Source organism: Lonchura striata, chromosome 20, assembly GCF_050655825.1.
Source record: "Lonchura striata isolate lonStrDom1 chromosome 20, ASM5065582v1, whole genome shotgun sequence".
Taxonomy (NCBI): Eukaryota; Metazoa; Chordata; class Aves; order Passeriformes; family Estrildidae; genus Lonchura; species Lonchura striata.
Genome location: NC_140722.1, coordinates 14913319 through 14937621, shown reverse-complemented (window position 1 = coordinate 14937621; position 24303 = coordinate 14913319). Strand labels below are relative to the sequence as shown.

General features: G+C 49.1%; 2 protein-coding genes across 12 annotated transcripts in view; one reads left to right on the top strand and one right to left on the bottom strand.

The window, feature by feature from the left end:
• The window catches only part of PTPN1 (protein tyrosine phosphatase non-receptor type 1), a 30208-nt gene extending 16932 nt beyond the window's left edge, over positions 1-13276 (top strand). For both annotated transcript variants that reach the window (XM_031506579.3, XM_031506580.3), the window contains exons 2-9: positions 3654-3744; positions 4745-4845; positions 6081-6179; positions 7706-7843; positions 8286-8495; positions 8880-9041; positions 9654-9865; positions 10377-13276. In XM_031506579.3, the coding sequence (XP_031362439.1) occupies positions 3654-3744; positions 4745-4845; positions 6081-6179; positions 7706-7843; positions 8286-8495; positions 8880-9041; positions 9654-9865; positions 10377-10581 (1218 nt within the window). In that variant the 3' untranslated portion in view covers positions 10582-13276. The remainder of the gene's footprint in view (positions 1-3653; positions 3745-4744; positions 4846-6080; positions 6180-7705; positions 7844-8285; positions 8496-8879; positions 9042-9653; positions 9866-10376) is intronic.
• Positions 13277-13766: 490 nt separating this feature from the next.
• RIPOR3 (RIPOR family member 3) overlaps positions 13767-24303 on the bottom strand; it is a 43502-nt gene continuing 32965 nt past the window's right edge. For all 10 annotated transcript variants that reach the window (XM_085558339.1, XM_085558338.1, XM_085558332.1 and 7 more), the window contains 11 exons: positions 22783-22912; positions 21894-22427; positions 20574-20710; positions 20186-20318; positions 19646-19754; positions 18384-18548; positions 18083-18241; positions 16891-17093; positions 16367-16450; positions 15480-15570; positions 13767-14730 (listed from right to left, as the gene is read on the bottom strand). In XM_085558339.1, the coding sequence (XP_085414465.1) occupies positions 14633-14730; positions 15480-15570; positions 16367-16450; positions 16891-17093; positions 18083-18241; positions 18384-18548; positions 19646-19754; positions 20186-20318; positions 20574-20710; positions 21894-22427; positions 22783-22912 (1843 nt within the window). In that variant the 3' untranslated portion in view covers positions 13767-14632. The remainder of the gene's footprint in view (positions 14731-15479; positions 15571-16366; positions 16451-16890; positions 17094-18082; positions 18242-18383; positions 18549-19645; positions 19755-20185; positions 20319-20573; positions 20711-21893; positions 22428-22782; positions 22913-24303) is intronic.

Genomic DNA, 24303 nt, shown 5'->3' with positions numbered 1-24303 from the left:
CATTTATCTGATTTTTAGATGACCTTCCTCATACGTACAAGTTACATCCTCATTTCTTGTTCTTCCCGAAATACCCTGATGTAAAGCTTAATGTAGGCTAAGAAATCAAATCTTCCCTGTCAAAGTGGGTTACATGAACAGCTGTGTACTTTATATCTTCGTGAAGTTCTTTGTTGGGAAGTGAGTTCAGGGCCTCAGTTGCTCTCTCCCATGCTGAATCTGAACACCTTTTCCCGTTTATGTAAAGTGGGTGTTTGCTGTGGATCTCTTGGTACTTGCTGGTTTTCTTGTGATCTTCTCTCTCTTCTCTACAAGTCTTTACAACCTCATTGGATTGTAGGGGTATTTCCATTCTGAAACCAGCCTGAGTGGCATCTTGGGGAAAGAGCACCTTCCACCTGACTTTATTTAACCTTTTTACTCTTCCACCTTTTCCAGCAGTATCATGTGGCATCATTTTTTGCCAGTGGCAGCTTTAAGAGAAAATCTGTTTTTTAAGCTAAGATTACTTTTTTATATAAGTCTTTATATATAATTTTTGTGAAGTGCTGTCCTCAGCGTGAGTGCCTCAGTAGATGGATTAGGAGCAATTCTGTAGCACCTGATAAGATCTTGGCATTTGCTGCTTCCCATAGGAGCAGAACTGCTAAAATGACAGTAAATTGTTATCTCTGAGTCTAATCTGCTCCAGGGTTTATGGTGCAATTAAACAGTGTGATCAAATTGGGCCCTGCTGCAAGGCTTCCTGGGAGTCTGGTGAAGCTGAAGACATTGAGACTGCACCTTTAGTTTCTGTTCAAAATACTGATCAAGAAATTACACAGTGTGCTTGAATGGCTGATGTTATGGCCACCTCTTCCTATGGTCTTACATAACATTTACTTGAAGATTTTGGGGTGCATCTTCTCTTTCTGAATCTCCTGCTGGCATCTGAAGAGGATGGGGAAAGTGAAGCCCAGTGTCTGCTGTGCTCAGAGCTACAGGAACTTCCCGTTTGAAGAACAGGGCTTCAGCAGACTTCCTCTTTCCACCCCTGAAATATTTGGGGGACAGGGCTTAAAATCAGGAGATGAGTGGCATGAAGTGACTCATGCTCCAAACCCAGAGCATTTGACTTTGGAAAACTGACTTCACGTCTAGCCCTTCCTCTTTAAAGTTTTGTATTGCACGACCTTTGAAATGAAATGTCGAGCTTCCTTTTTGACAGGCAGGATCTCTGCAGTGTGACTGGGTGTGATTCAGGAGGTGTTTTGTAACTTCATGAATCCCTGCCTTCATCCCCTACCTTCAGTTCTCGTGACACTGCTGGCTTCAAGTTCCTCAGAGCAGTAATTCTGTGCTGTGAATGAGTGACTTCTCCAGCGTGGGGACCTCGTGGTGCTGTTCTGAGCACGTTCTGGACCTACCTAGCAGCAGCTGAGTGGTGTCAGCAACGATGTGACTGCAGCAGGGACCAGGACCAGCAGTGGCCACACAGCTCCTGTGGGCACTGGCTTGTTCCTCTCCAGCCATGTTCTCTGTTGAAGGCAATTGCATTTCCACTGAAGTCAACTTCATATCCTGGAAGTGACCTTGGGCGATAACTTTCCTTTGGTCACTTTAGATGTTCTAGCAACTTCTGTATCCAAAAAATAAAAACCCAACCAAAACTCCAAACCACTGTTCTGCCATGTTGCTGAGGAGAGTATGCCCTGTGTGATGTGCAGGCATGCCTGCTCCCCAGGATTTTCTGTTTTCCCATTTCCTCAGCCAGGCATGGAGTGCTGGGTGCTGGCTGGCTTTTCCCACCAGGCAGCAGCTTGCCTGTTGCCGTGCCTCCATCCCTCTTTTGTTACCATCCCACCCCAGGGTTTTTCCTGCCTCTTGAAACACGCTCCAGAAATACACTGCTGTTTTTAAATAGTCTGCTGAAGGCACACGAGTGACTTGTGTCTTCCATTTTCTCTGTGCCTGTGGGAGTTCAGTATCTCCAGAACTCCATTATTCTCCAAGCACCTTTAGGCAGTGTGGCATCTTGAAAAAATCTGATATTTGCTGGTGAGGTAATAGCCAGCTCTCCATTCCCTGCGTAATAAATTGCAGGGAATTTCAGTTCCTGAAATACTTGATGTTGCTGTTGGAATCTGTGGAGCTCCTGGGGACTGGCAGTGGTTTGTGTGTGCACATACATGTGGATGCTTCAGTGTAATATTTTTGTATTAGAGTTCCTTCATATAATTCCATTTTGTAAAGAAGCACTTGATCCATTTACTTCTAAAAGAGGGGACAGTTTTTTATCAAATCTGTTAATGCTGTGAAATGAAACTGTGTATTAGTGCTGCTGCTAAAATAGTCCAGTATTTACAGAAAAATTCCTTAGGGATCTTGGTTTGGTTTGCATTTTGATGCTTTTATAATATGAATCCTGAGTGGGGGAGTTGTGTTGGTATTGGGTGTTAGGGATTTTCAACACACATTTGAGAAATGTGGTTAGTGACCTAGAAAACCATTTTTCCTAATTCCTTGGAACTTTTTTTCTCTTTTTTTCCTTTTTTTCTCTTGTTGATCCTGTACAGTCAGTATGGAAGAATAAATCCCTGTAAAGTACAAAGTCACCAACCTGGTGTCAGAGACAAGTTTCTGAAAACCCCCATTTTAGCTGCCTCATGTTTGAGATATTAGACTGTTGCAGTCCAGATCATATTCTCCAGACTGCATTCTTCATAAGCAGAAATACTGGCAGCCATGTGTTCAGTTATAAAAAGCTGGCAGCTGATGTCAGCCCTTATTTCAGTTTTGGAATACTGTGCTAATTTTGGGCAGGTTTATGGAAATGAGAATTCTTCTCCTGACATGTAGCATTCAGGGTAAATTGGTCCATACCTGAATAATGCAGCACAAGAGATAAACAGGTAATGTGCTGCAGTAGATGGCCCACTTGAAAAAAATCTTGAGTGTTGTACACGATTCTTTATATGCAGAACTCTGCTTGCACAGTATTCATTATGTGAAATTCTGTTTCAGCAAATTTGGACTAATGTCCAAGGACAGCAGAATTGTTTTTATTTTAACTTCTGGAATTGTCTCTATTATCTGCATCTGAAAAGGCCTGAGAGAGCCCTGGTGCTGTGTTTGGGGGGTGCATCTGTTTTAGCTGAGCACGGGAACTGAGTGCAGCTGACTGTGACATCGTGCTGGCAGCTCAGGAAGTGATGGAAGTGGTCTTAGAGAAATCACCTCTGTGTGTGTGATGCCAAGGGGGGTAGAAAAGTTCTTTTCTACCACAATGAATGTTTTCAGTGCTGCTGAGTCAGAGACAGGGTTGATATTTTCGCTGATGCTGCAAACAAGGGCTTAAAGCAGTTTATGTAGAAGTGCTTTGGGGCAGAGACCCTGCTCCTTCAGGAGCTGAACCTACCTTTCATAATGTCTGGTGAATGTTGTGCTGCTTTATTATCCAAACTAATAATATTTTAATAAGTTATGTTAGTGCTGTATTCTGAGAAATTTAAACTTTATTCTTTGTTCTGAGGCCCAATGTGCTTTGTGTCCAGAATTTCCTCACATGAAGATGTGAAGTCAAATGGGTATTTGTCTTAAAATAGCTAATGGTATGAAATTAGATGGATTCATACATAACAGGGTCTTTGGTTGTATTTTTTTTTTCGTTTCAGGACATCAGGCATGAAGCCAGTGATTTTCCATGTAAAGTGGCCAAACATCCCAGAAACAAAAATAGAAATAGGTACAGAGATGTCAGCCCCTGTAAGTACACTTTCTTTTCCATTGTTTATAAGACTGTTGACCTCTTGTGACTTCTCACAGCTAAATGTTCTTTGTAAGGACAAGATTCTGTTAGGTGGATAAGCACCCAAGACAACTCTTTTTGATTATATTTATTTATTTATTTGTAAGACTGGTGTCACAGGATGCTTTTATATCCATAGGGTTACACAAGAGCAGCACGCAGTAGGGTCTGTATCTGTGGGCAGAAATCTGAAGAAAGAAACTTGCTTTACCTTTGAGTTCTTCGGCTGCTGTCCCAGGCCAGAGTGCTGCTCTGTGGCACACAGCTTCTGGCTCCCTGCAGAAAAGCTCCTAAAGCCTTTGGGACAGTTAACCAGAACAGTAATGTTGCACATAGTTTGCTTTACTAAGCAGTTCTAATATTTGAGGCTGTGAGTAACAAATTCCTTCTTGCCTTTAGATAATCCTCTTCTCAGTCTGTTTGCTTTCTTGCAAAATGTGGGAACCCCTGGGTGTGTTGAGTTTTTTTAGTTGGTGGTTTGGTTTCTGTAGTCCCAAGTTGAGCAAGTGACTAACAAAAGAGCAAATCATTTACATTTGCTGTATTTCTTTAATTTTGATCATTTATTTCTGTACATTAAAGGGTGGTTAGGTTGGGAACAGTAGCTAAATACCTACAAGAATAAAAGGTCTCTGTCCTGTTTGCCCAATATATGTTTAGACAAACCTTTAACGACCTTGAACAAGCTGTATTTGAATGTTTAAGCTGGAAAGACAAGCAATTGTGTAATTGGATTTAATTAAAACCAGCAACTTGATAACTGTATGGATAGGTCAGTGTGATCTGGTTTGCAGATCTCACTGCATTTTTTCAGATTATTTCAGATGCCAAGGCCTGACTCTTGCTGTGTGTTTTTGGGAGGTGAAGTGTGGGCTGTGCTCCCCCAGCTGCTGAGGATGAGCCTGGACTGTGCTCTGTTCCACGTTCATTAACCAGTGTTTTCTAATTGTGCTGCAGTTGATCACAGTCGAATTAAGCTAAACCAAGGTGACAATGACTATATCAATGCTAGTTTGATAAAAATGGAAGAGGCCCAAAGGAGCTACATCCTTACCCAGGTAATTGCTGGCAGTGGATAATTAAAATCTTATGATGGCTGGAGTTGTTTTTCATGGATTTTCTGTTTGTTTTCTTCATCGTAAAGCTACTTAAGTGCATACAAACATCTGTGTGTGTGTAAAAATCACTGCTTTTTAACTGAACCTGTCAATTCCACACCTAGCTGTATGGCAAATTTAAAAGTACCCACATGCCCTGTTGTCTTATTCTGAGAGCAGCAACCGTGCCAGGCTTCTTGTTTGTGCTAAATGTTCAGTTCCCTGGAGACTGTCCTGATCTCTAATCTTGGCTCTTTTTTTACCCCTTCCTCCCACACTTTAGATAAAGGTAGACTGGGATTAATATTTTCAAGTGACAGCTCTTCCTTCCTGTTTCTAAAGAACAGAGATAAATCTCCTCAGGAAGAACTGGGCAGAGCAGTGTGCAGGGTAGAAATGGCTCTTTGAACACAGCTGCTCTTGCCCTTCCTCAGGACAGGGGGTTGATCACAGGGTGAGTTCTGTGGGGAATAGTCAAATGTGCAGATATTGGTTACTGGTTACTGTCCTGATCCACGTTTAATGGCTTTGGATGGCTTTATTTAAATCCTCTCATTCTTCCTGAGGACCTGCTGTTCTGTTTGAGCACAGGAGTGGAGCAAACCCAAACTTCAGAGTAGAAAATAGCAAAGGAACATAGCAGAAGTAGAAAATTATAAGGAAATCTACTTTGGGAATAGATAGTCTTTAAAAGAAGTCATTATTTCATTCAGTCCCAAAGCAAATCTGTGAAGATTCTGGAAAACCATATAATTTGTTACTGATTTTGCATCCTTTCAGTCGTTTGGAGGTTTTAGTCAAGTAATTTTCAAGTATCATGAATAAGGATGAGGGATTGCAGAGCAGTTTGACACAGATGTTATTTTTGCTTTTAGTCAGTGGAGTTTATTTCCCCATGACCTCTGTATATCTTTCTTAAGAAAGTGCAGCATTTTTCACTCCCAGTTCTGTTCTCACAAATGAGATTGTGTCTCTCTTCCTCTTAGGTATCAGGGGAAAGGATTAACCATGCTTTCGTGGGCAGATTCATAGCATGGAACTTAAAGCTGTCTCACTACATTTTTTTACAGTTTTAAATGAGAAGTTGTTTGTTACTTGTTTAAATCTATTGCCTTGTGCAGGGACTGTTACTGGGGAAGAATGCACTGACATTTACAGAAAATAATGCTTATTTCTGGGGATTTCTGTCTCTGCAGGGACCTTTGCCAAATACTTGTGGCCACTTCTGGGAGATGGTTTGGGAACAGAAAAGCCGTGGTGTTGTCATGTTGAACAGAGTGATGGAGAAGGGATCCGTAAGTACTCACACAGCTCTAGCTATGTGTTCATCACATTTGTGCTTTTCTGTACTAAAAAACCCAAGTAAAACCAGCCCAGAGAATGGGATGGGATGTCTACAAGTAGTTTTGTCTAAGAAATTGTACCTGGAATCGAATACTTGGTGAACTGATCTAACTGCAGTCAGAAAATCACTCAGTTTGTAATTGTAGGGCCTAATTTCTCATGAATTTGGCTGAAAAAAACATAAATACAGCATGACTCCACACAAATGGAAGTCTCTGCTGCTGAGCAGGGGGTCTGGAGTGGTTCTCAGTGTGCACAGGTTGCACCTCTTGGGGCTCTGCAGTGTCAGGTGGCTTTGCAGTAGAGAGAAGCTCTGGGGCTCCAGGTGTCCACCACACACTGAGCTCTGATCACACAGTGGCCCCCGAGGCTCCCTGTCCCCTCCAGTGTCACTGCTGTGCAGAATCAAGTGTAATACTGCAGGAAGACTGTGCAGTGTATCGGGCATCCAGCAGTGATCACTGGGTGGTACGTGCTTTTGCATCACCAGGAAAACATGCCCAATAATCAGGAAAATTCTTGGGCAATGAGCTGTCTTTTAATAAACTGCAGTCTGGATTTTCCAGTGTTTTGCTGGGTTTTGTACTACAAGTGAAATTTAATCTTCAAAAGAGATGCGGTAACCAAATTTTTCAATAGTTTCTTCCTTTCCAACCATTCCTGCTCCCTCTCTGCACTGCTCTAGTTTTGAACAAAACAAATTACTGTGATCCCTTAGGGCAGTGCTTACACTCCTCAGCAAGCAGCAGTGGGAGATTTAGAGTGGAGCATGACAAAATACTGTTTGCAGACACATTTGTGGAGAAATTAGGCACAAAGGCAATTGCTATAACTCTTACAAATCCAGACAAAAAGTGCAGATAATTATAACTGCATTCTACACCCTGATAAACAAGAGGATGTCTTTTCAAAATAAACTAGAATTAGTTTGAGCAAAACCACTGTTAGTCTACCTATGAAGAAGATGCTGAGCAAAACCACTGTTAGTCTACCTATGAAGAAGATGCTGAAGGGGTTTTCTGTTTATTAAAATGCTGTCCAAATCATCTTAGTCTTGAGCCTGCTGTTGGTTTAGCATTGTTCTTCCACTTTTGCTTTGGCCACATGATTTGTCCTTTAACAAAAGAGGCCTGAGCCATGTGCAGAGCCTCGTAGAGGGGAGGTGATCCCGATCCCAGGGAAAGGAGTGGCTCAGGGGCAGCAGGAGGAGGCCAATTCTCCCAGGCACGGGATCCCCACATTCCATTGTCACAAGCTTGGGTGCAGGCTTTCCTTTTCTTGCTGCTGATGAGGATTTTAGTTCCAGGTTTTTCGTGCACGCTTGAAAATGTGCTGCTTTCCTATTTGGTTGGCTCATTAAAGTCCTTGGCATGCAGCAGTCTCTGCAGAGCTCATCTCTCTGGGAGACCTCAATAAGAAAATTGCAATTCAGGCAGAAGTGGGTAATGACATTTATGTGTGTCCTGCTTGGTTTTAGGTAAAGTGTGCACAGTACTGGCCAAGGAAGGAAGAGAAAGAAATGTTTTTTGAAGATACAAACTTGAAACTAACATTGATATCTGAAGATATCAAATCCTACTACACAGTACGACAGCTGGAATTGGAAAACCTGACCGTGAGTAGCGGATCTCATCCAGTCCTTGTTCTCCTTGGCCTGGAATTCATCTCCTCACTAAAAAGGGCTTGAAATTGGCAGTCATGAATTGTCCTGGATTTGATGATCCTGCATGACATGTTGTGGAAATGAAACTCTTGGGTATTTATGGGGGGACCCTCCAGGCAGTTTCATGTCTCAGCCATACCTGGAGTGACACTAGCTTTTGAACTGTACTGAAATAACTAAACTCGAAATAAGTAAATTTACTTACCCAATTCCCTTTGCTCCCAGTGGAGTCCTTCACAACAAGGCACCATTACTTGTAATTACTGTCTTGGCTGTGCAGCTCTAAAAGCTCCCTCAGACTGGTGAAGCTTTGTCCTTGGAATTTAATCAGCTATTCCCAGTCCTTCTGACCGGTGTGCCCAAACTGAAGAGTTCCCAAACGCTGTTTCTGCAGAGCCAGGAAACTCGGGAGATTCTGCACTTTCACTACACCACCTGGCCCGACTTCGGGGTGCCGGAGTCGCCGGCGTCGTTCCTGAATTTCCTGTTCAAGGTGCGGGAGTCGGGCTCGCTGAGCCCCGGGCACGGCCCGGTCGTGGTGCACTGCAGCGCTGGCATCGGGAGGTCGGGCACCTTCTGCCTGGTGGACACCTGCCTGCTGCTGGTAAGGACCACTGCTCAGAGCCCCTGCCGGGCACAGGGCAGGGCTGGGAGCGCTCCCCGTGTCCGGCTCTGCTTTGCCCCGCTGTTCCAGCAGCGCGCTCCAGGCAGGCCTCGCTCCTGAGCGCTCATTCTGCGTCTGGGGAAGGGAAGTCCCCAGTTTCCAGAGTGATTCACAAAGGCAGGCTTTGCCTTCAGGGAAAGCAGCGTGTTTGAGGCCCAGTGTTTTCCCTTCAGTTGTTTTGGAGACCAGTAATGAGCTGCTGATACCAGCTGTGTGTGTTTGTTCGTGCTGTAGTGTGGAGGGTGGTATGAAGGCCCTACCACAAAATGAGTCACTTTAGTGAACCTCGTCAGAGCAGAAAATGTTTCACATTTTTATCTGCAGATGGATAAACGGAAAGATCCTTCTTCTGTGGACGTCAAGCAGGTTCTCCTGGAAATGAGGAAGTACAGGATGGGGCTGATCCAGACTGCAGACCAGCTCCGCTTCTCCTACTTAGCTGTTATTGAAGGGGCAAAATTCATCATGGGAGATGCTTCAGTGCAAGTGAGTGCTCCTGGCAGCTCCAGAGAGCTGCAGCAAGTGGGTGGGAGGAGCAGGATGGAAAGAAGCTTCAAATTTGGTGCTTGCTTCAGCTTCAGTACATGTTTATATTATGGGGTTTTTAGGTACAGTGCTTTACAATCTGTCATGACCTAAAATGCTGTATTTTAATGATTTCCAAAATACCTGCTCTGTAGCAGCTGCCTCCTGTGCTTTCCTGCACAGTGACTGGGGTGGAGCTGCTGCATCAGCCTCCCCTGGCATTTCAGACAGTACAAGTTTTCTAATATGCCTGAAATTTAAGTGTCATGATTAAATTCATCAGGGGTTTTTATGGTAAGCAGAGCTCTAGCAAAATAGATTTTATTTTGTGCTTGAGGTTTTTAGAAGCAGATTGGAATTTCTCACTTACATGGCCAATATGTTTTGTGTAGTGGATGCAGCTTGGGCTTGGAGTTCTTGTGCCTGTTTTTTCTTTCTTTTTTTTCAATGCAAATGAAGAGCCACTGTAAAGAGTTAATTGAAAGGTAGAGTATAAAGATTCTGCCATGGTAAAGTTTAAAGTTAGAGCAGCTTGAAAGAGAAAAGCTTAACAGGGTTTGTCCTTCCCTGAAGGAGCAGTGGAAAGAGCTCTCCAACGAAGACCTGGAGCCACCCCCTGAGCACACCCCCCCACCTCCCAGGCCCCCGAAGAGAACCTCAGAGATGCACAACGGGAGGATGCACGAGCACCCCGAGTTCCTGGCCAAGCCCCAGGCTGGAGAGGAGCAGATCAGGTGCTCGGTGAGCAGCGTGGAGGAGGCGGCTCCGGCCCCCAGCACAGACAGGTAACCCTGCCTCGCTGCTGCCCCGGGCAGCTCTGCAGCCACAGCCTCGGGCAGGGAGGGACCAGGGGAGGAGATGCTCACTTCCACCCTGAGATGCTCTCTGGGAGTCAGGGCTGAAGGAGCAGCCACATTCCTCCCTTTCTGGCTTTCTGGGCAGGTGCTTGAGTTTAGAGCTTTGGTGTTTCCCTGAGCCAGCTGCGGGTGTGAGCTGGGTTTGTTCACTGCCTGTCTTGGTGCAGATTTGTGATGAGCAGTGAAAGCAGGTGGTGGGTAAAGCTTATTCTTTAAAGGGCACAGAATCCTCCCAAGCTCTTCCTAACCTCTGTTGAGCAGCCAATGTGTCCTAACTGGAGACAGGCTGTGCTTGGGTGGCTGCTGCAGCTCCAAGAGCTTTGCAGCTCTGTGCTGGTCCCTGCCCTCGGAGCACCCGCATGGCTTCTGTCTCCATGGCCAGTCCAGCAAGGAATACTCGTCCCTACCCAGCCCTGAGTGTCCCTCCCTCTGTCCTCAGCACTAGTCACGGCACTGAAGCCCGGAGGAGGACGGCTGGGGAGAACCCGCGGCTCTCGCCCCGCAAGGAGGAGTCGCCGAAGGAGAGCCCGGAGGAGGAGGACGAGAACGTGGTGGCGACCTGGAAGCCCTTCCTCGTGAATATCTGCATGTTCACCTTCCTCACGGCAGGAGCTTATCTCTGCTACAGGGTGTGTTTCCACTGACCCTGGGCCGAGCTGCCGCGGGAGCGCCGCTCCCGGCCCGCGCCCAGCTCCTCGGAGCCCCCGGCAGGGCAGCCGTGGCTCAGAGCAGGTAGATTAGGGGAAAGGCCAGAACTTTGGGTAGGGCTTCATGAGAGAATTGATGCACTAGGGTTTTATCCAGCCCTGTGGTCCCAAGAACATAATATTGTAATCTCAGGGCCTTGAAATATTCAGGAGTAAGCAGAGAAAATGCCAAATAGTCTGTTTTCCTTTTTTTTTTGTTTGTTTTTTTAACTAAATAATAGAATTACAACACATTGTTGTTTTTAGCCTTTTTTAAAAAGCCAGTTCATTTTCTTTTGTTTCAGAAAAACTAGGCACAAGTGAAACTTGCTTGTACTCTCCAAGTGTTGTAACCAAATACATGACTTACATTGACAAGTTCCCAAAAAAAGAAAAAGAAACCCACATACCTGAAGAATGTAAACTTTTGGAAGGGGAGGTGTGTTTGTGGTTGGTTTTTGGTTGTTTTTTTGTCTTTTTTTAAATTTGCTTCATCTTTAAAGACTGAGTTGTGGGCAGTGCCTGTGGTATTGATATATTTAATCTCAGCATAACTGTTCTTAAAGAGCTGATTGTTTTACTTGTGTTGATAGAACCAGGCTTCTGCATTTGCTCAGGGTATCCCAACACGTCCAGCTCTTTGATTTTTTTTCTTTTTTTTTCTTTACTAAGTGTATCTCCTCATTGACTTTTGTTGCACTCTACTTGCACATATGCCTCTTTACATTGCACCATCCTTTCTAAAGCTGTTTTTACTTTTATATTCTGGGTTGGGAGATGTCGAGGGGAGGGAGAGAAACAGGAAAGGGAAATTCAACCAAACCACGTCCACCAGCAGTGGGGCCGTGCCCGTGGCAGGACCAGTCCTTAAACCTCAGCATTTGGAATGTAAAATGCAGTTTCACTCTGCAGCTGCTCCCTCAGGAGGGTTGGGCTGTGTGGGGAGGACTGGCACTGGCAGGCAGCACTGCACCAAGCAGCCAGTGCTGCTCCTCGGGGTAATACCAAATTACTGACAGTTTCAACAATAATAGCAAAGATTTCTTTGCTTGTGTCGTGGTGCAGAGGACAGGAGCAGAGTCACTCCTGGGAGCTGTGGTGATTGAACTGCCCCATGACAGCTGATCTGCAGCAGTGTTACTGATTTGTTTTATTTCTAAAGTCCTTCTAGATTGATAGCACTTAGCCACCCTCAGTGCAGCCCTCGCTGTGGAGGAGCCCAGGGCAGCCCCTCCACTCCCTATTTATTTTTGCCAAGCTGGCTGTAGGTGTAGCTCTTCCCTCAGTGGGTGAGTAGGTGAAGGGGTGGGTGGGGGTGGGAGTTACTTCTGTTCTGTGTTTTGTTGAGCTTGCATCAAGGGCTTTTCAAGAGTACAATAATAAATCCTCAGGTAGTACTGGGAATCGATCCTTTACCTGTGAGACTGTTGGTCAGACCAGTACTTGAAAGGAGGAATGTTGTAATCAGTCGATATTTAGTTATATTATTGGAAACAGGAAAAATGAGTATAGAAAAATGGTAATATATAATGGCTCATCTGTGTATTTAAGATCCATTCTGTGATTGCTTTGTCCCCACTGTTCTCTGCAGCGTGGGCAGGACCCTGCCCTGAGGCACCATCCGTACCCCTTTGTATTAAAGTGCATGTGAAGTCTGCGGTGTCCCGATGAAACACCACGTGCTTGAAAGGTGACAGAACTTCTATTCCTGCTTCCTGATGTGCCCAAATGATATTTGCATGACCTGATCCTTAGTGGCTGTGGTTCAGAGGGTGCTGCTGAGTCTCTCTGTTCAGCACTGGACCGATTGGTGTTTATCAGAGCCCGTGTACTCGCCTAATCCTTGGCATGACTTCCCGTGGGATCCCGTGTGCTCCGTGTGCCCGGTGGTAGCATGTTCCTTTCAGCTGAGTGAGTGTAGTACAGACATTCCAGAGAGCTCAGGCAGCCCTGCCACACCTCCCCTGGCCCTGGGACACAAAACAGACCAAACCCACCTCTGACCACCTTCCCAAGAGGGAATATTTTCAATCCTAGGTCTGGCAGGAAATGAGATGATCCTTCCTTTGAATACAGTTATTCCATTGCAAATGATTCTACCCAGACAAAGTTCCTGCAGATGAGAGAAGAGCTTTGAGCATCCTCTTGGTGCTTGTTTCTTCCGTGTTCCAGGCTCTGACCCTGGCTGGGACGCAGTGACTGTGCCCAGAGCCCCGGGAGGTGTGGGCAGGGCTGGGAGTGCTGAGCTGTGCCCATTTCGTTTGCTGTCCTGTACTGTCTGTGGTAGTTGGGGGGTGTATATACCGTAGCACAGTGGGGTGTTGGGTAACCTGTTCTTGGAAATGGACAAACATCCATGTTAGACTCGTTAGAAAGTTAGTGAGCTGCTCTGCTATCTGCCTTAAGCAAATATTTACTCATCAGGTCTTTCTTTTTTACAGATTGCCATAGAATAAACTTTTATAAAAAAAAATGTAAAAACTCAACAAAAAAGCTGAATGTTTTGGTATAATACAGTTTCAGGTATCTTGTCTTTTGTGTAAGCCGCTGCTGGGCCTCCCAGGTTAGAGTACAACTGTACAGTTTTTCAATCTCCCATACAAGTTTTCAGTTCTCATTTTAGTTGTAACAATAAAACTCTTTTTTTAAAGAACTCACTTGAATGTGTTGCTGCTTCTGGGCTGGATCCATGGGCTCCTGCTTGACCCATGTGCACACGAGGGCTGGCAGAGGGTAGGTTTGCAGAGTGAAGGGATTTAAATGTTGCTGTAAGAATTTCCTGGAGGCAGACCTCCAGTGAAAGAGGATCCCCATCTCTCCCTGCCACCTCCATTTCCCTCTTTGATCTTTCAGGTTGAACAGGTTGAATTCAGGTTGAATTTTAAGGGTAAGAAGTGCAGGAGCTCAAGCACCTGGTTGGTTTCTGCAGGAGCTGATGCTGACCCTGCTTGCAGCTGCACATCCTGGTGTTTGAATCCCAGTATTTACCTTTGGTTTATATTTTTAAGGAAACCTACAACTGGAGGAGAAAGTTCACCAAAGTGGAACAGGACAGGGCAGATAGGGCCCTGTTCCTTGGGGATTTAGTGCCTCTTACCTGTCCCCAGGGCTGCAAGCACAGCAGTAGGAAACACTCCCAGGAGTTTGTCTCAAATGGTTTATTAGAACTTTAGAAAACAGTATGAAATCCAACAAATAAATACCAAATAGAAAAGTTTTATGTGTATATATATATATATATAAATATGTACACACAATCCCAACCCCTTTCAAGTATTGCACCTGAAGCCAGGCTGCTCCCCATGGGCACCCTGCCAGCCAGGGCTGGGGAATGAGCCCAGCCAGGGCTGGATCAGGAGGAGAAGTCTTGGTCTATGACTAAATTCAGAATTTAAAAATCAAACCTGTCCCTCCCTCAGTCAGACCTGCACATGGCAAATCCCCTGCAGCTGAGCACACACCTCTTACAGAGCCTGTCAGGCCCTGCTGGCCCTGGCTGAGCTGCAGCAATTACAAAGTGACTTGGGGACTACCAGGTTTTCCTTCTGCAGCTCAATTGCCCAAGCAAAGGAAACCACCAAGCAGTGGTGCTGGATTTGTTCTACTGACAGGGCAGTTGGTCTGGGAGAGTGATCATTTCTCTCCTTGGAGAATGCCAAATTAATACATCACTTCCTGGGAAAACAGATCAGATTGGACAGAATTGGAGCAGGGGCAGCTAATTCCAGCAAGATGGAGATTTGAACTCCAGTTAAGACCTGGATCCACATTCTGAGAGATCCCAGTTTTCATTTGTCCAGCACTTGATATTTCATCATGTGCTGAGAGACAGAAAATACATTCCAGGCTGCATCATGGAGGTGACCAACTGTCCCCTTTGAAAATAAACCTGTCCTGGGGCAGGAGAGAGCAGGGACAGGACAGGACAGAAGGAAGCCAGACAAAACCAAACCCTCAGGTACCCGTGTGGCTGTGAGGACAACAGGATCCAGCTCCTCACATTCCACTACTAAAACACTGTGATTTCAATCTCGGCCTCCTGAGCTGTTTCTCTCAGCTCACAGCAGATCCTGTCCATCTTCTCAAAGGCTTGTCGGCCCCGTTCCCCTGTGGAGAGAGAAAACAGCCCCTGCTGAGGGACAGGCAGAGCACCCCGAGCCCTCTGGGGACACTCCTGTCACAGCCTGGCTTGGGAGGAAGGACTCAAGAGTGACCAACACATCCTCAGGGAAAACCTGCTGGAAGCCACCATGGAAAACCAGCCCTCCTGCATTCCATGAGTAACAGCTGGAGCATCACAGCTGGAGAGTCTCATGTGAGCCTGAGTGTTCTGTGGGGCAAGGCTGGAGATGCCCAGGACTAAACCTGGCTCAAAGTGGGGGATGAAGAACAGAACGGGGAGGTGGCTGTCTCCTGCATGCCCTGGCCATGCTCTGGCAGCATTCCAGCTGTTGAGCCCCCAGGAAAAGCACAAATGCTGGGCAGCCGGAGGTGGGGAGCACTGACATTTTATCAGGCCCCCTCCACCATCAGTCACTTGTCACTTAGATTCTGGTGAAGTAACAAGTAATGAAGCAGAATAAAACTGTCATCCTTATCTACAACCTTTTCAAAAGGTCCAGTGGTTCCTAAAGCACTTAATCCTTCAGGATCCCCTTGGTCTGGTTCTATAAACTTGATCAGGGGCCCTTGGCTGTTACGTGTGATGTAAAGTTTATCTTCATGGTATGAAACAGCTGTTCATCAAATATTTCCATTGTCCTGGATGTGTTCAGGCTGAACTTGAGGCCCCTCCTGGGCCTGCACTATTTCACATCCCTCTTTCAGACTATTTTAAAGCTGTACAAAAGCCTTACCAAAGGACAGTGTGGTTTCCCTGGCTGCATTCCTGACTTCCTCTGTTTCAGACTGGCACAGGTGGGCAACCTGCTCAATGCTCTCCACAGCCTGTTGGAAAAAAGAAGAATTTGCCTAAGGAGCTTTTCAGCAGTTTGGTGGACATTTTCTACAAAGCAAACACAGAAACAAACTCCCATCTCTGACATCCAAATTCCACCGGGACCTTTATCTTCCCCAACATACTGGGTTACAGTTAAATTCCCTGATATGATCTCACCTCTGTTACCTTCTCTCCTGTTTTAGGGCATCAGAAACTGTAAAAGTTCCAGGGTACAGGTCACAACTGTGGGACCATTAAATCAGTACCACCTAACTAGGACCCTCACTGAAAGGGTTGATCCCAGCTGGTGCTTTGCAAACCGACCCTGATTTGCTATTGTGTGAGCACCTGTTTGCAGATACTGGTTCACATTTTGTGTGCAAACCCATTACAGCAGCTTAGAGCTCTTGGGAATGCTTAAATCTGCGCTGTTCCTTATGACAGCAATGCAAATATTACTTTTGTTTTCTGACTTTAATCAACTATTGTTAAAAATATCCCCTGATTTAACTTCAGCTTTCTAGAGGTAAATGTTTAGAACTGACTGATACAGGAACATTGCTGGTTTATCCTCGTGCTGGATGTCCCCAGTCGGACACTGTCCTGCAGCACTGAGCATCCCAGGAGGTCACACATCCCTGGCAGGTCAGGCACTGCCAGCTGCCCTCGGCTCCCTCTCCCGCTGCCCTGGGAATGCTGGCATTCACACTTTGGCAGCCAAAATCGGGCAGTTCCCGGCTGCAGTAACCCAGCCCGACACGTTTGATCCCGGCTTGGGGCAGGGCAGCAGTGCCCAGCGCTCACCCTGAGGTTCTTCAGAGCCAGGCACGCAGCCTGCTGCAGCCTGGCGTCACAGCCGGACAAAGCATCGCTGTAAAACAGGACAGCCTGCACGAAACACAGCAAAGCGAAACGTCGGACGAGTCCTCGAGCAACCAAACCCGATCCTAGTGCCCGCGGCGGGGCTATTGCCCCGTGAGACGAGCCGCGGTGGCGAGCGCTGCGGCGCCGCTGCCTCCGGCTGGAACACGGCGAGGAGCGCCCGCCGGCCCCGGGGCAGCGCCCGCCGGCCCCGGGGCAGCGCCCGCCGGCCCCGGGGCAGCGCCCGCCGGCCCCGGGGCAGCGCCCGCCGGCCCCGGGGCAGCGCCCGCCGGCCCCGGGGCAGCGCCCGCCGGCCCCGGGGCAGCGCCCGCCGGCCCCGGGGCAGCGCCCGCCGGCCCCCCGCTCCCCCAGCTCCGTCTGTCCCCCCATTCCCCGGTGTCCCCCCGCATTGCCCGGTGTACCCCGCCGCTGTCCCCCCGCATTCCCCCCTCGTTCCCCGCACTCACCCGTGCCCGGAGGCTGCCGCAGCCGCCGGCCCGGGCCAGGCAGGCCGTGGCCGCTTTGCCCACCCGGTGGTTCTCGTCCAGCTGCAGCAGCCCGAGCAGGCGCAGCGTGCGCGGCAGCGGCTGCAGCCGGCCCAGCCGCTTCCCCTTCAGCCTCTTCAGCGTCTTCAGCCTGCCGGGGCACTGCAGCTCCTCGATCAGCATCACTGCCGGGGAAGGAGCGGCCTCGCTCACCGCGGGCAGAGCCCCGGCCAGGGACACAGCCCGGTGCCCCCTGTCCCAGCCCGCTGCCCTCTCCCTGTCCCAGCCCGGTGCCCCCTGTCCCAGCCCGCTGCCCTCTCCCTGTCCCAGCCCGGTGCCCGCTCCCTGTCCCAGCCCGGTGCCCCCTGTCCCAGCCCGCTGCCCGCTCCCTGTCCCAGCCCGCTGCCCCCTGTCCCTGTCCCAGCCCCCTGCCCTCTCCCTGTCCCAGCCCCCTCCCTGTCCCAGCCCCCTGCCCTCTCCCTGTCCCAGCCCGCTGCCCCCTGTCCCAGCCCGGTGCCCTCTCCCTGTCCCAGCCCGGTGCCCGCTCCCGGCAGGAACAGCCCGAGCGGGGCAGGACAGCCCTCTGCCCGCCCTGCCCCTGTCCCGTGCCAGGCTGGGACAGCAGAGCAGTGCTCAAGCACCCAGCCCCTCCACGAGTCCTCTGCATCAGCACCAGCCTGAAGATGTGGCCAATGGCTGGACTATTCTTAAATAATTCTTTCCTGATACAGAGAAAGTTTTGGAGTACTTTTGATATGTTGGACAAGAGTCCAGTGAGGCACTGGCTACCTCAGTCTACAAAATGCAGGTCAGTAACGTCTGCAATTTTATTGTTCTTTTCTGTGTCCGAGTCCAGCTACAGCAGTGAACCCAAGCCACACACTGTGCTCGGTCCTTGGATCCAGCTGGAGGCTGCTCCTGACTCAGTGTCTGCTTTAGCTTTGGAATATCCCAGAACCTATTTTCAGGGCACTTAAGCCCATCCTTCACACGGGGTTTGTTTGCACACGCTCAGATACGGGAGTCAAGCACGCTTTTCCTGTTCTGATTAAAACTACATGGTCATAAGGGGAATAAAAATGGAAACAAGCTGTCAGTGCAAGGGCTGGGCTGTTTCCTGCTCTGGAGCCTGGAGGGCAGCAGCCCTGCAGGAGGAGCCGAGCACTGCCTTTACCTTCTTTAGCGAGTTTTGCCAGGTGTTTCTCCAGGCTGCCGATGTGGTGCCTCTCCAGGTAACGATAGAACTGGAACAGAGTAACTGGCTCCGTTTGGAAATGGGAGGAGGGGAGCAACCCATCACAGGTGAGGATCTGCTCCAGCAGCCGCTGCAGCACTGCAGGGAGCAGGACAAACACAAAACACACAGGCTGCTCACGGGGAAGCTGCTGAAAGGTTTGGGGTTGGGGTTTTTAAATGCACAAGGACCATTTGCAGCACTGCTCTGGAATGAAGTGTGGCCCGGTGCTCACTGGTACCTGTCTCCAGGTGGCTGGGGTACTTCTCCTTCACTTTGAGCATCATTGTGTATTTCAGAGCATGACGGAACCTTTCTGCCGAGGTCACCAAGATGCTGCTGCCAGGCTCTGCGAGATCACTCCAGATTTTCAGATATTGCTTCTTCTTTTTAGTCTTCTGAATAACTGAAACCCAGCATTTTAAAAGGTCAGCGAGCTCTAGCAGATTTGGGGTTTTAGATGAGAAATTAGGCAGCAGATGGGCTATCTGGACATGGGGTAGCACTAACTTGTATTTGCATTAGAGATGGTTTTGTTAAAAACGGGACATTTGTCTCCCAAATGTTCACGCTCTCAAGCACTGAGCTTGCCATCAGCAGCTCTTCTGCCTCTTATTGTTCCCTTTATCTCTGAGTCAGTTCCAGAAGAACATTCTGGAAGTTTCAGGGGCCGCCCTTCTGTCAGCCAAGGAGGTGCCACTGGCAAGGGTTTTTGGGATCCTCCTCTGCTCCTTGCCCAGGGCAGAGCTCTGACCTCGGGGCTCTCTCAGGCTCTTCACAATGGCACGTGCAGCTCTTCAGGAACCCTGTGGCTCCTCATTTGGACCCTCCATCCCCCAGTTTTACCTCCAGACACTGAGCTCCTGCCTTTCAGACTCCCACACTTCCCATCACACTGTACCAGCCCCCTGCAGCCCTGCTCCAGGGAACAGTTTATTCCCACATCCTCCAGGAGAGAATCTGGCAGCAAATGCTTCCAACTAAAATTTGCATTCTTGCTGCTCTATTTACTGTTTACCAGGAAGAGAACAAAAGCCTTCCAAGCCTCTCATTGTGCTTTATCATTTTGTCATGTCCAACTGCCAATGGAAGAATTTAATAGTGGGGAGACCCGAGATAAAATTCTGTGCCCACCAAACTGTTCTGGCAAGTGGGCACAGAATTTGGGCTGTTTGCTTACCAAGAAAAAGCACAGATATAAAAGAGGATTTTATTAAGGCTGCTCTTTGACTGCAAACTGCACCACCTGCAACATCCCTGTTTAAGATATACCAGTTCAGCTACTCTAAGACCAACTTCTCCAATATTTTTCCTTCTATGTAGAAGAAAAGATTAACCAAAGAATGAGCCCTGGTTTTATGATGAGCTGGTTTGATGATGTCAACGTTTGCAAAGAATTTAGAATGAAAACCTTGGCTCAGGGAAGGCTTGGGCAGGCCCATCAGGAGTGCAGCTCTCCCACTTCTGCACCTCTGCATGCCCTGGGGTAAGGCAGGTACTCACTTTTCTCCACAGACAGATCCAGGACATCCCCCAGGACTCGTGTCTGCTCTGACACCTCTTCCAAAATGCTCTCCTGGACCACCTGGGCTATGTTTGGTGTCCTCAGTTTCTGAAATGCAACAGACATAACTCAGGAGCTGAAACAAGGGCAGGATCAAGCTCCAGATAAATGAGGATTGGTCCAACTTTTAAGACAAGTGAAAAATCTTCAGCTGCTCCCAGAAGGCCCCTTGCCCACCAGACACCTGCTCCCTGTTGTAGCAGTTTTTCATTCATTAAAATGGCCCAAGCCAAGCCTGTGTGTTTGCAGCCTGATCTGGGCACAGAGCTGTTGCTTAAAGCAAAACCCAGAGGCTGGGAAGAGGCAGCAGAGTTTTGTGTGACATGTTCTGTGTGGACACACGTGTTCACTGCATTAATGCACCAATTTCCACTCTGAGTCTCCCTGCTGTTATCAATCAAACAAAACATAGCAAATTCTCCTGTAATCAGCATGAGCAGTGGCAGGCAGTGCCTGGAAAGCCCCAGGCTGCTCTGTACCTGCAGGAGACCTTTGCACAGCCTCAGGTGTGTCAGCAGCAGCACGTCTAGGTTGTCATCCCCTGTAGTTACATCCCGTGCTTCTGGTCTCGTGTCACAGCTCAGGGACTGGAGCACGTTGTCATTGTATGTGCTGGTGAGATGAGGGGAAAAGAGAGTTACAGCCTCATCACTAAACAGAACGGAGATGGACAGTCCCAGCAGGAGCTGTGAAAGAAACCAGGTGGCATTGAACAGAAACCAGCATTTTCTTTAACTGCCCTTATAACCCTCTCTGAAAATGTGGACAGGCATTTCTGTGCTGGATTTGACACCCCAGCTGTTTCCCAGCCCAGAGAAGCTGCTCTGGGACCCCTCTGCCTGTGCCACGAGGTGCTGCAGCACATACCTGACACTGCCTGTCCTCACACTCCCAAACAGGGACAGCTCATCAGCACTGCAGTCAGCGTTCAGGAAATCAAAACTCTCCAGCACTGTCTCCACCATCAGACTCTCCATAGAGGAATGTTTGTGCAGTGTCTTCAGCTGTTGATGAAGTGGAAGCAGAAATACTGTTGTGTGTAGTTGGCCAGCCATTTTGCAGTTGCTCTTTGCTGGTTTTGAAATCATTCCTAATAATAAATCACTTTGCTTTTCTGATTTCACTGTTAACACATCAGGGAAGTCAGTGCATTGCTACTTGCACATCAGTGCAGTGCTGCTTGGCAGGGTCTGTGCTTCATCCAGGCGGGGATGAGCCAGGTACAGCCCCAGAGCAATCTGCTGTGGTCTGCAGGGTTTGTCAAGTGCTGCTCCAAAGTGCTCCTGGTGCAGCAATCTGACCCCAAAATAATGTAGCTAGTTAAATTCAAAGCATGTTTCAATATTTTAATCCCTGTGGATTCCCCTTTATCTCCATGCCTGGTGAGAGCTGATATTCTCTGCATCCTCTGTCACTGACACAGTTTTCACTCATTCCCTGTATCTGAGCTCAAAGCAGCAGCCTTGGGGGCCTGTTCCATCCCAGCACAGCACCCAGGAGCTTCATATCAACACTGAATTTCATGGAGCCACTACCTTTGTCCCCCTTGGAAAGGCTGCTCTGAGGCTACTTGGTTTGGGTGTTAAATGCTGTTTTTCCAGAGGTTTCACAGGAGCAGGAGGCCAGGGCAGTTCTGTTTCTTACTCCAGCCTGGATCCTTCCTGCTCCCAGCCCTGCAGCCCAGCCCTGGCTGCTCTCCTCCAGGGGAAGGAGCGTGCCCAGCCCCTGGCAGCCAGGCAGGAGCAGGGCAGTGGCACAGAGCAGCCTCTGCTCGGCTCTGCAGCCACCCTGAGCTGCAGCACAGGGCTCAGAGCCAGCCCAGACACCGAGAGCAGACCCCAGCCGGGCTCTGCTCAGCCCGGGCTCCCACCGGGGCTGCCTTTGCTCCCCGAGTCCCGCCCAGCCTCTGCTGGCCAAAATCCAGGGCTCCCTGTCCCCTGTGGGATTTCCCTGACCTTTCTGGGGTCTCCCTGTCCCTTTGGGGTGTCCCTGTCCCTTTTAGGACCTCCTGGACCCGTTTGGGGTGTCCCTGTCCCTTTTTAGGATATCCCTGTCCCGTTTCAGGTTTCCCTGACCAAGCCACCACCACAGTGACCCGAACCCACGGAAGGGCAGAGCCACATGCCGGCTGCCACGAGACCCCATAGCGAGACCCCTCAGTGAGACCCCTCAGTGAGACCCCCCTACCTTCAGCTTGTCCCTCAGACACGCGACCTGGCCCTGCAGGCGCTGCAGCTGGGCTGGCCCCCCGTGCTGCGGCTGCAGCAGGCGCAGCAGCTCCTGCAGAGCCCCGTCCATGGGCCTCGCGCCGCCCCAGCTTTCCTGGCTGCTGGTCTCCTGCTCGGCCAGGCGCCCACCCCGGGCCTGGCGACGGGGGGCAAGGCTGGAGGGGCTCCGTGGGAATCCATCCCCACACGGGGTCTTCTTCAGGATGTCCAGCGTGCTGTGGTCCGGGAGCGGATGCTGCGGCCCTTCTGCTCCGCTCTCTTGGATGATCACCAGCGGCGGCATCCTGTGGTCCGGGGCTGGGGTCGTACTTCTGGATTCCGCCCCTTTCTGATCCTCGGAGCTGAACGAGTCTCCCTCGCTGGTCTCCGTGGGGTTGTGGGGCTTGTTCCTCGCAGGGACGTCGAAGTCGCAGGCAGCCAAGTAGCTCAGGATGCTGGGAGGCTGGGCTTCCTCCCCTCCATCCCCCGGGCTCTGCCTCTGCTGCAAAACAGACTGCAAGGAGATGCCCGGGTGAGCCTGGAGCCACTGCAAAGCCCGAGGTCCCTCCTGGGAGAGGGGACTCTGCTTCCCTGGATCCCACCAAGACTCCTGCAGCACACACCCACACCCCTGCCGCCCCAGCTGCTGAGCAGAGTTTTGTTGAGGGCTTTTTAAAACGCTTTACAAAATCTAAAATAGAACTTAAAAGAAAAGGGGTTAAAAGAAAAATTTAAAGAAGCCCCAGATAAACAGTAAAGGTGCCAGAGTGCTGTTTCACATTTCTGAGTGTGCTCCTGAGCAGCCTGATCCAGCCCAAAAGCCAAGCCCCGGGGCTGTGCTTTGCCTCTTGCTCTCCCCAGGTACTCACCAGGTAATACCTCTCTCTGAAGCTGGGCGTGTTTGGGGGGGTCCAGTTGTACAGCGAGCTCTTCCTGCTCCCCACAGAAAACTTGGCAGTGCTTCCAGGAGACAGAAACAGGCTCTCTGTGTCAAAGGGGCTGCAGCAGGAAAAGTGCCAGTGAGAGCAGAGAGCACAGAGGTGTCGGTGGGATTTGAACAGGGACGTTTAGTCAGCAACACACAGAATAAAACAAAACAGAAACTGCCTCTCTAGCCAGAATCTTTGATTGCTCCAGCAGAGAAAGACACAGGCAAAAAGGCTGTGGTTTGTACACGGATTTCTCAGCACCCTTTGGACAGAAACCTGTGCCAGAGCCTTTGGAAGAGGAGCCCAGTGGGCCCAGAGGCAGGAGTGTCCCCCTGCCACCGCTGCTGGCCCAGGCAGTGACACAGCCCCAGAACCAGAGGGGAAGGAAACACAACACATGTAATAAAGAGAACTGCCAGCTTCCCTCCTGCAGAGCACACACCACCTGGAAAAACCAATAAAAGCCCTCATTATCCTTCAGCTATTAATCAACAACTCCTCTGGCTGGCAGGGGAAGCCTGTGCAGTGCTCCTGGGCAGGGATGAGCCAGGCACAGCCCCAGAGCAATCTGGCTGTGGTCTGCAGGGCTCCTCAAGTGCTGCTCCAAAGACTTCCCAATTACCTACTCCATCTCAGCCCTTGGCTTCTCAGCTCCTTTTCAAAGCAGTGTGCAAAGAAACTCGTACCAATAATCCCCTGGGATGCCACTCAGCTAACCAGGAGACAGAAAACACATTTCAAGTTAAGTAAAGCAAGATTGGTTTCTATATGTGGGGGGTTTTTTGTTGCTTACTGAGATGCCTCGTGGCACCAAAAGAAAGTCTGTTTTCCCACTTGAGCACTGGCATTTTGAAAAACGTGAATTGTTTGTAACAAGCCTGCAGCCTCAGTGATTGAATATAACAACCAAAGAGCAGGATAAAATTCAGCTATACATTGCAGGAGATGCAAGGACTAATCAATTGCAGGGAAATGAATTTCTGCTCTCTAGCAAAAGTTGAAAAGCAGAGTCCCACCCCTCTCTGGCGTCTCAGGCTGCATGGGACAGCCCTGCAGAGCATCCTGCAGTGCAGCTCTGTGCTCCTGAGCGCAGGGAATGCTCTGGCACCCCCCAGCCCAGGTGAATGGGCTGAAGCAGGCAGGGGCAGCCAGCTGGGCTCCATCAGCCCTGCTCCTCAGAGCCACGGGAAACCCATCTGCACCGGCTCACAGGCAGAAATAAATCGCCTTTCTGACAGCACCAGCCCTTCAGCCAAAGCCTGCTGTGTTTGCTAACGAAGCAAATTACTCCTGCCATGGCACTCTTAACAAAAGTCACAGGGATCCGTTCCCCAGATCTTTCATGTTTAGCTTTTAATACAGGGATGCAGTAATGCAAAATGACACTTCCAGGAGAGGAACAAGAACACACAAAATCTGCTCTGCCCCTTTGACAATCCCTAAAAGCCTCCAGCAAAACGC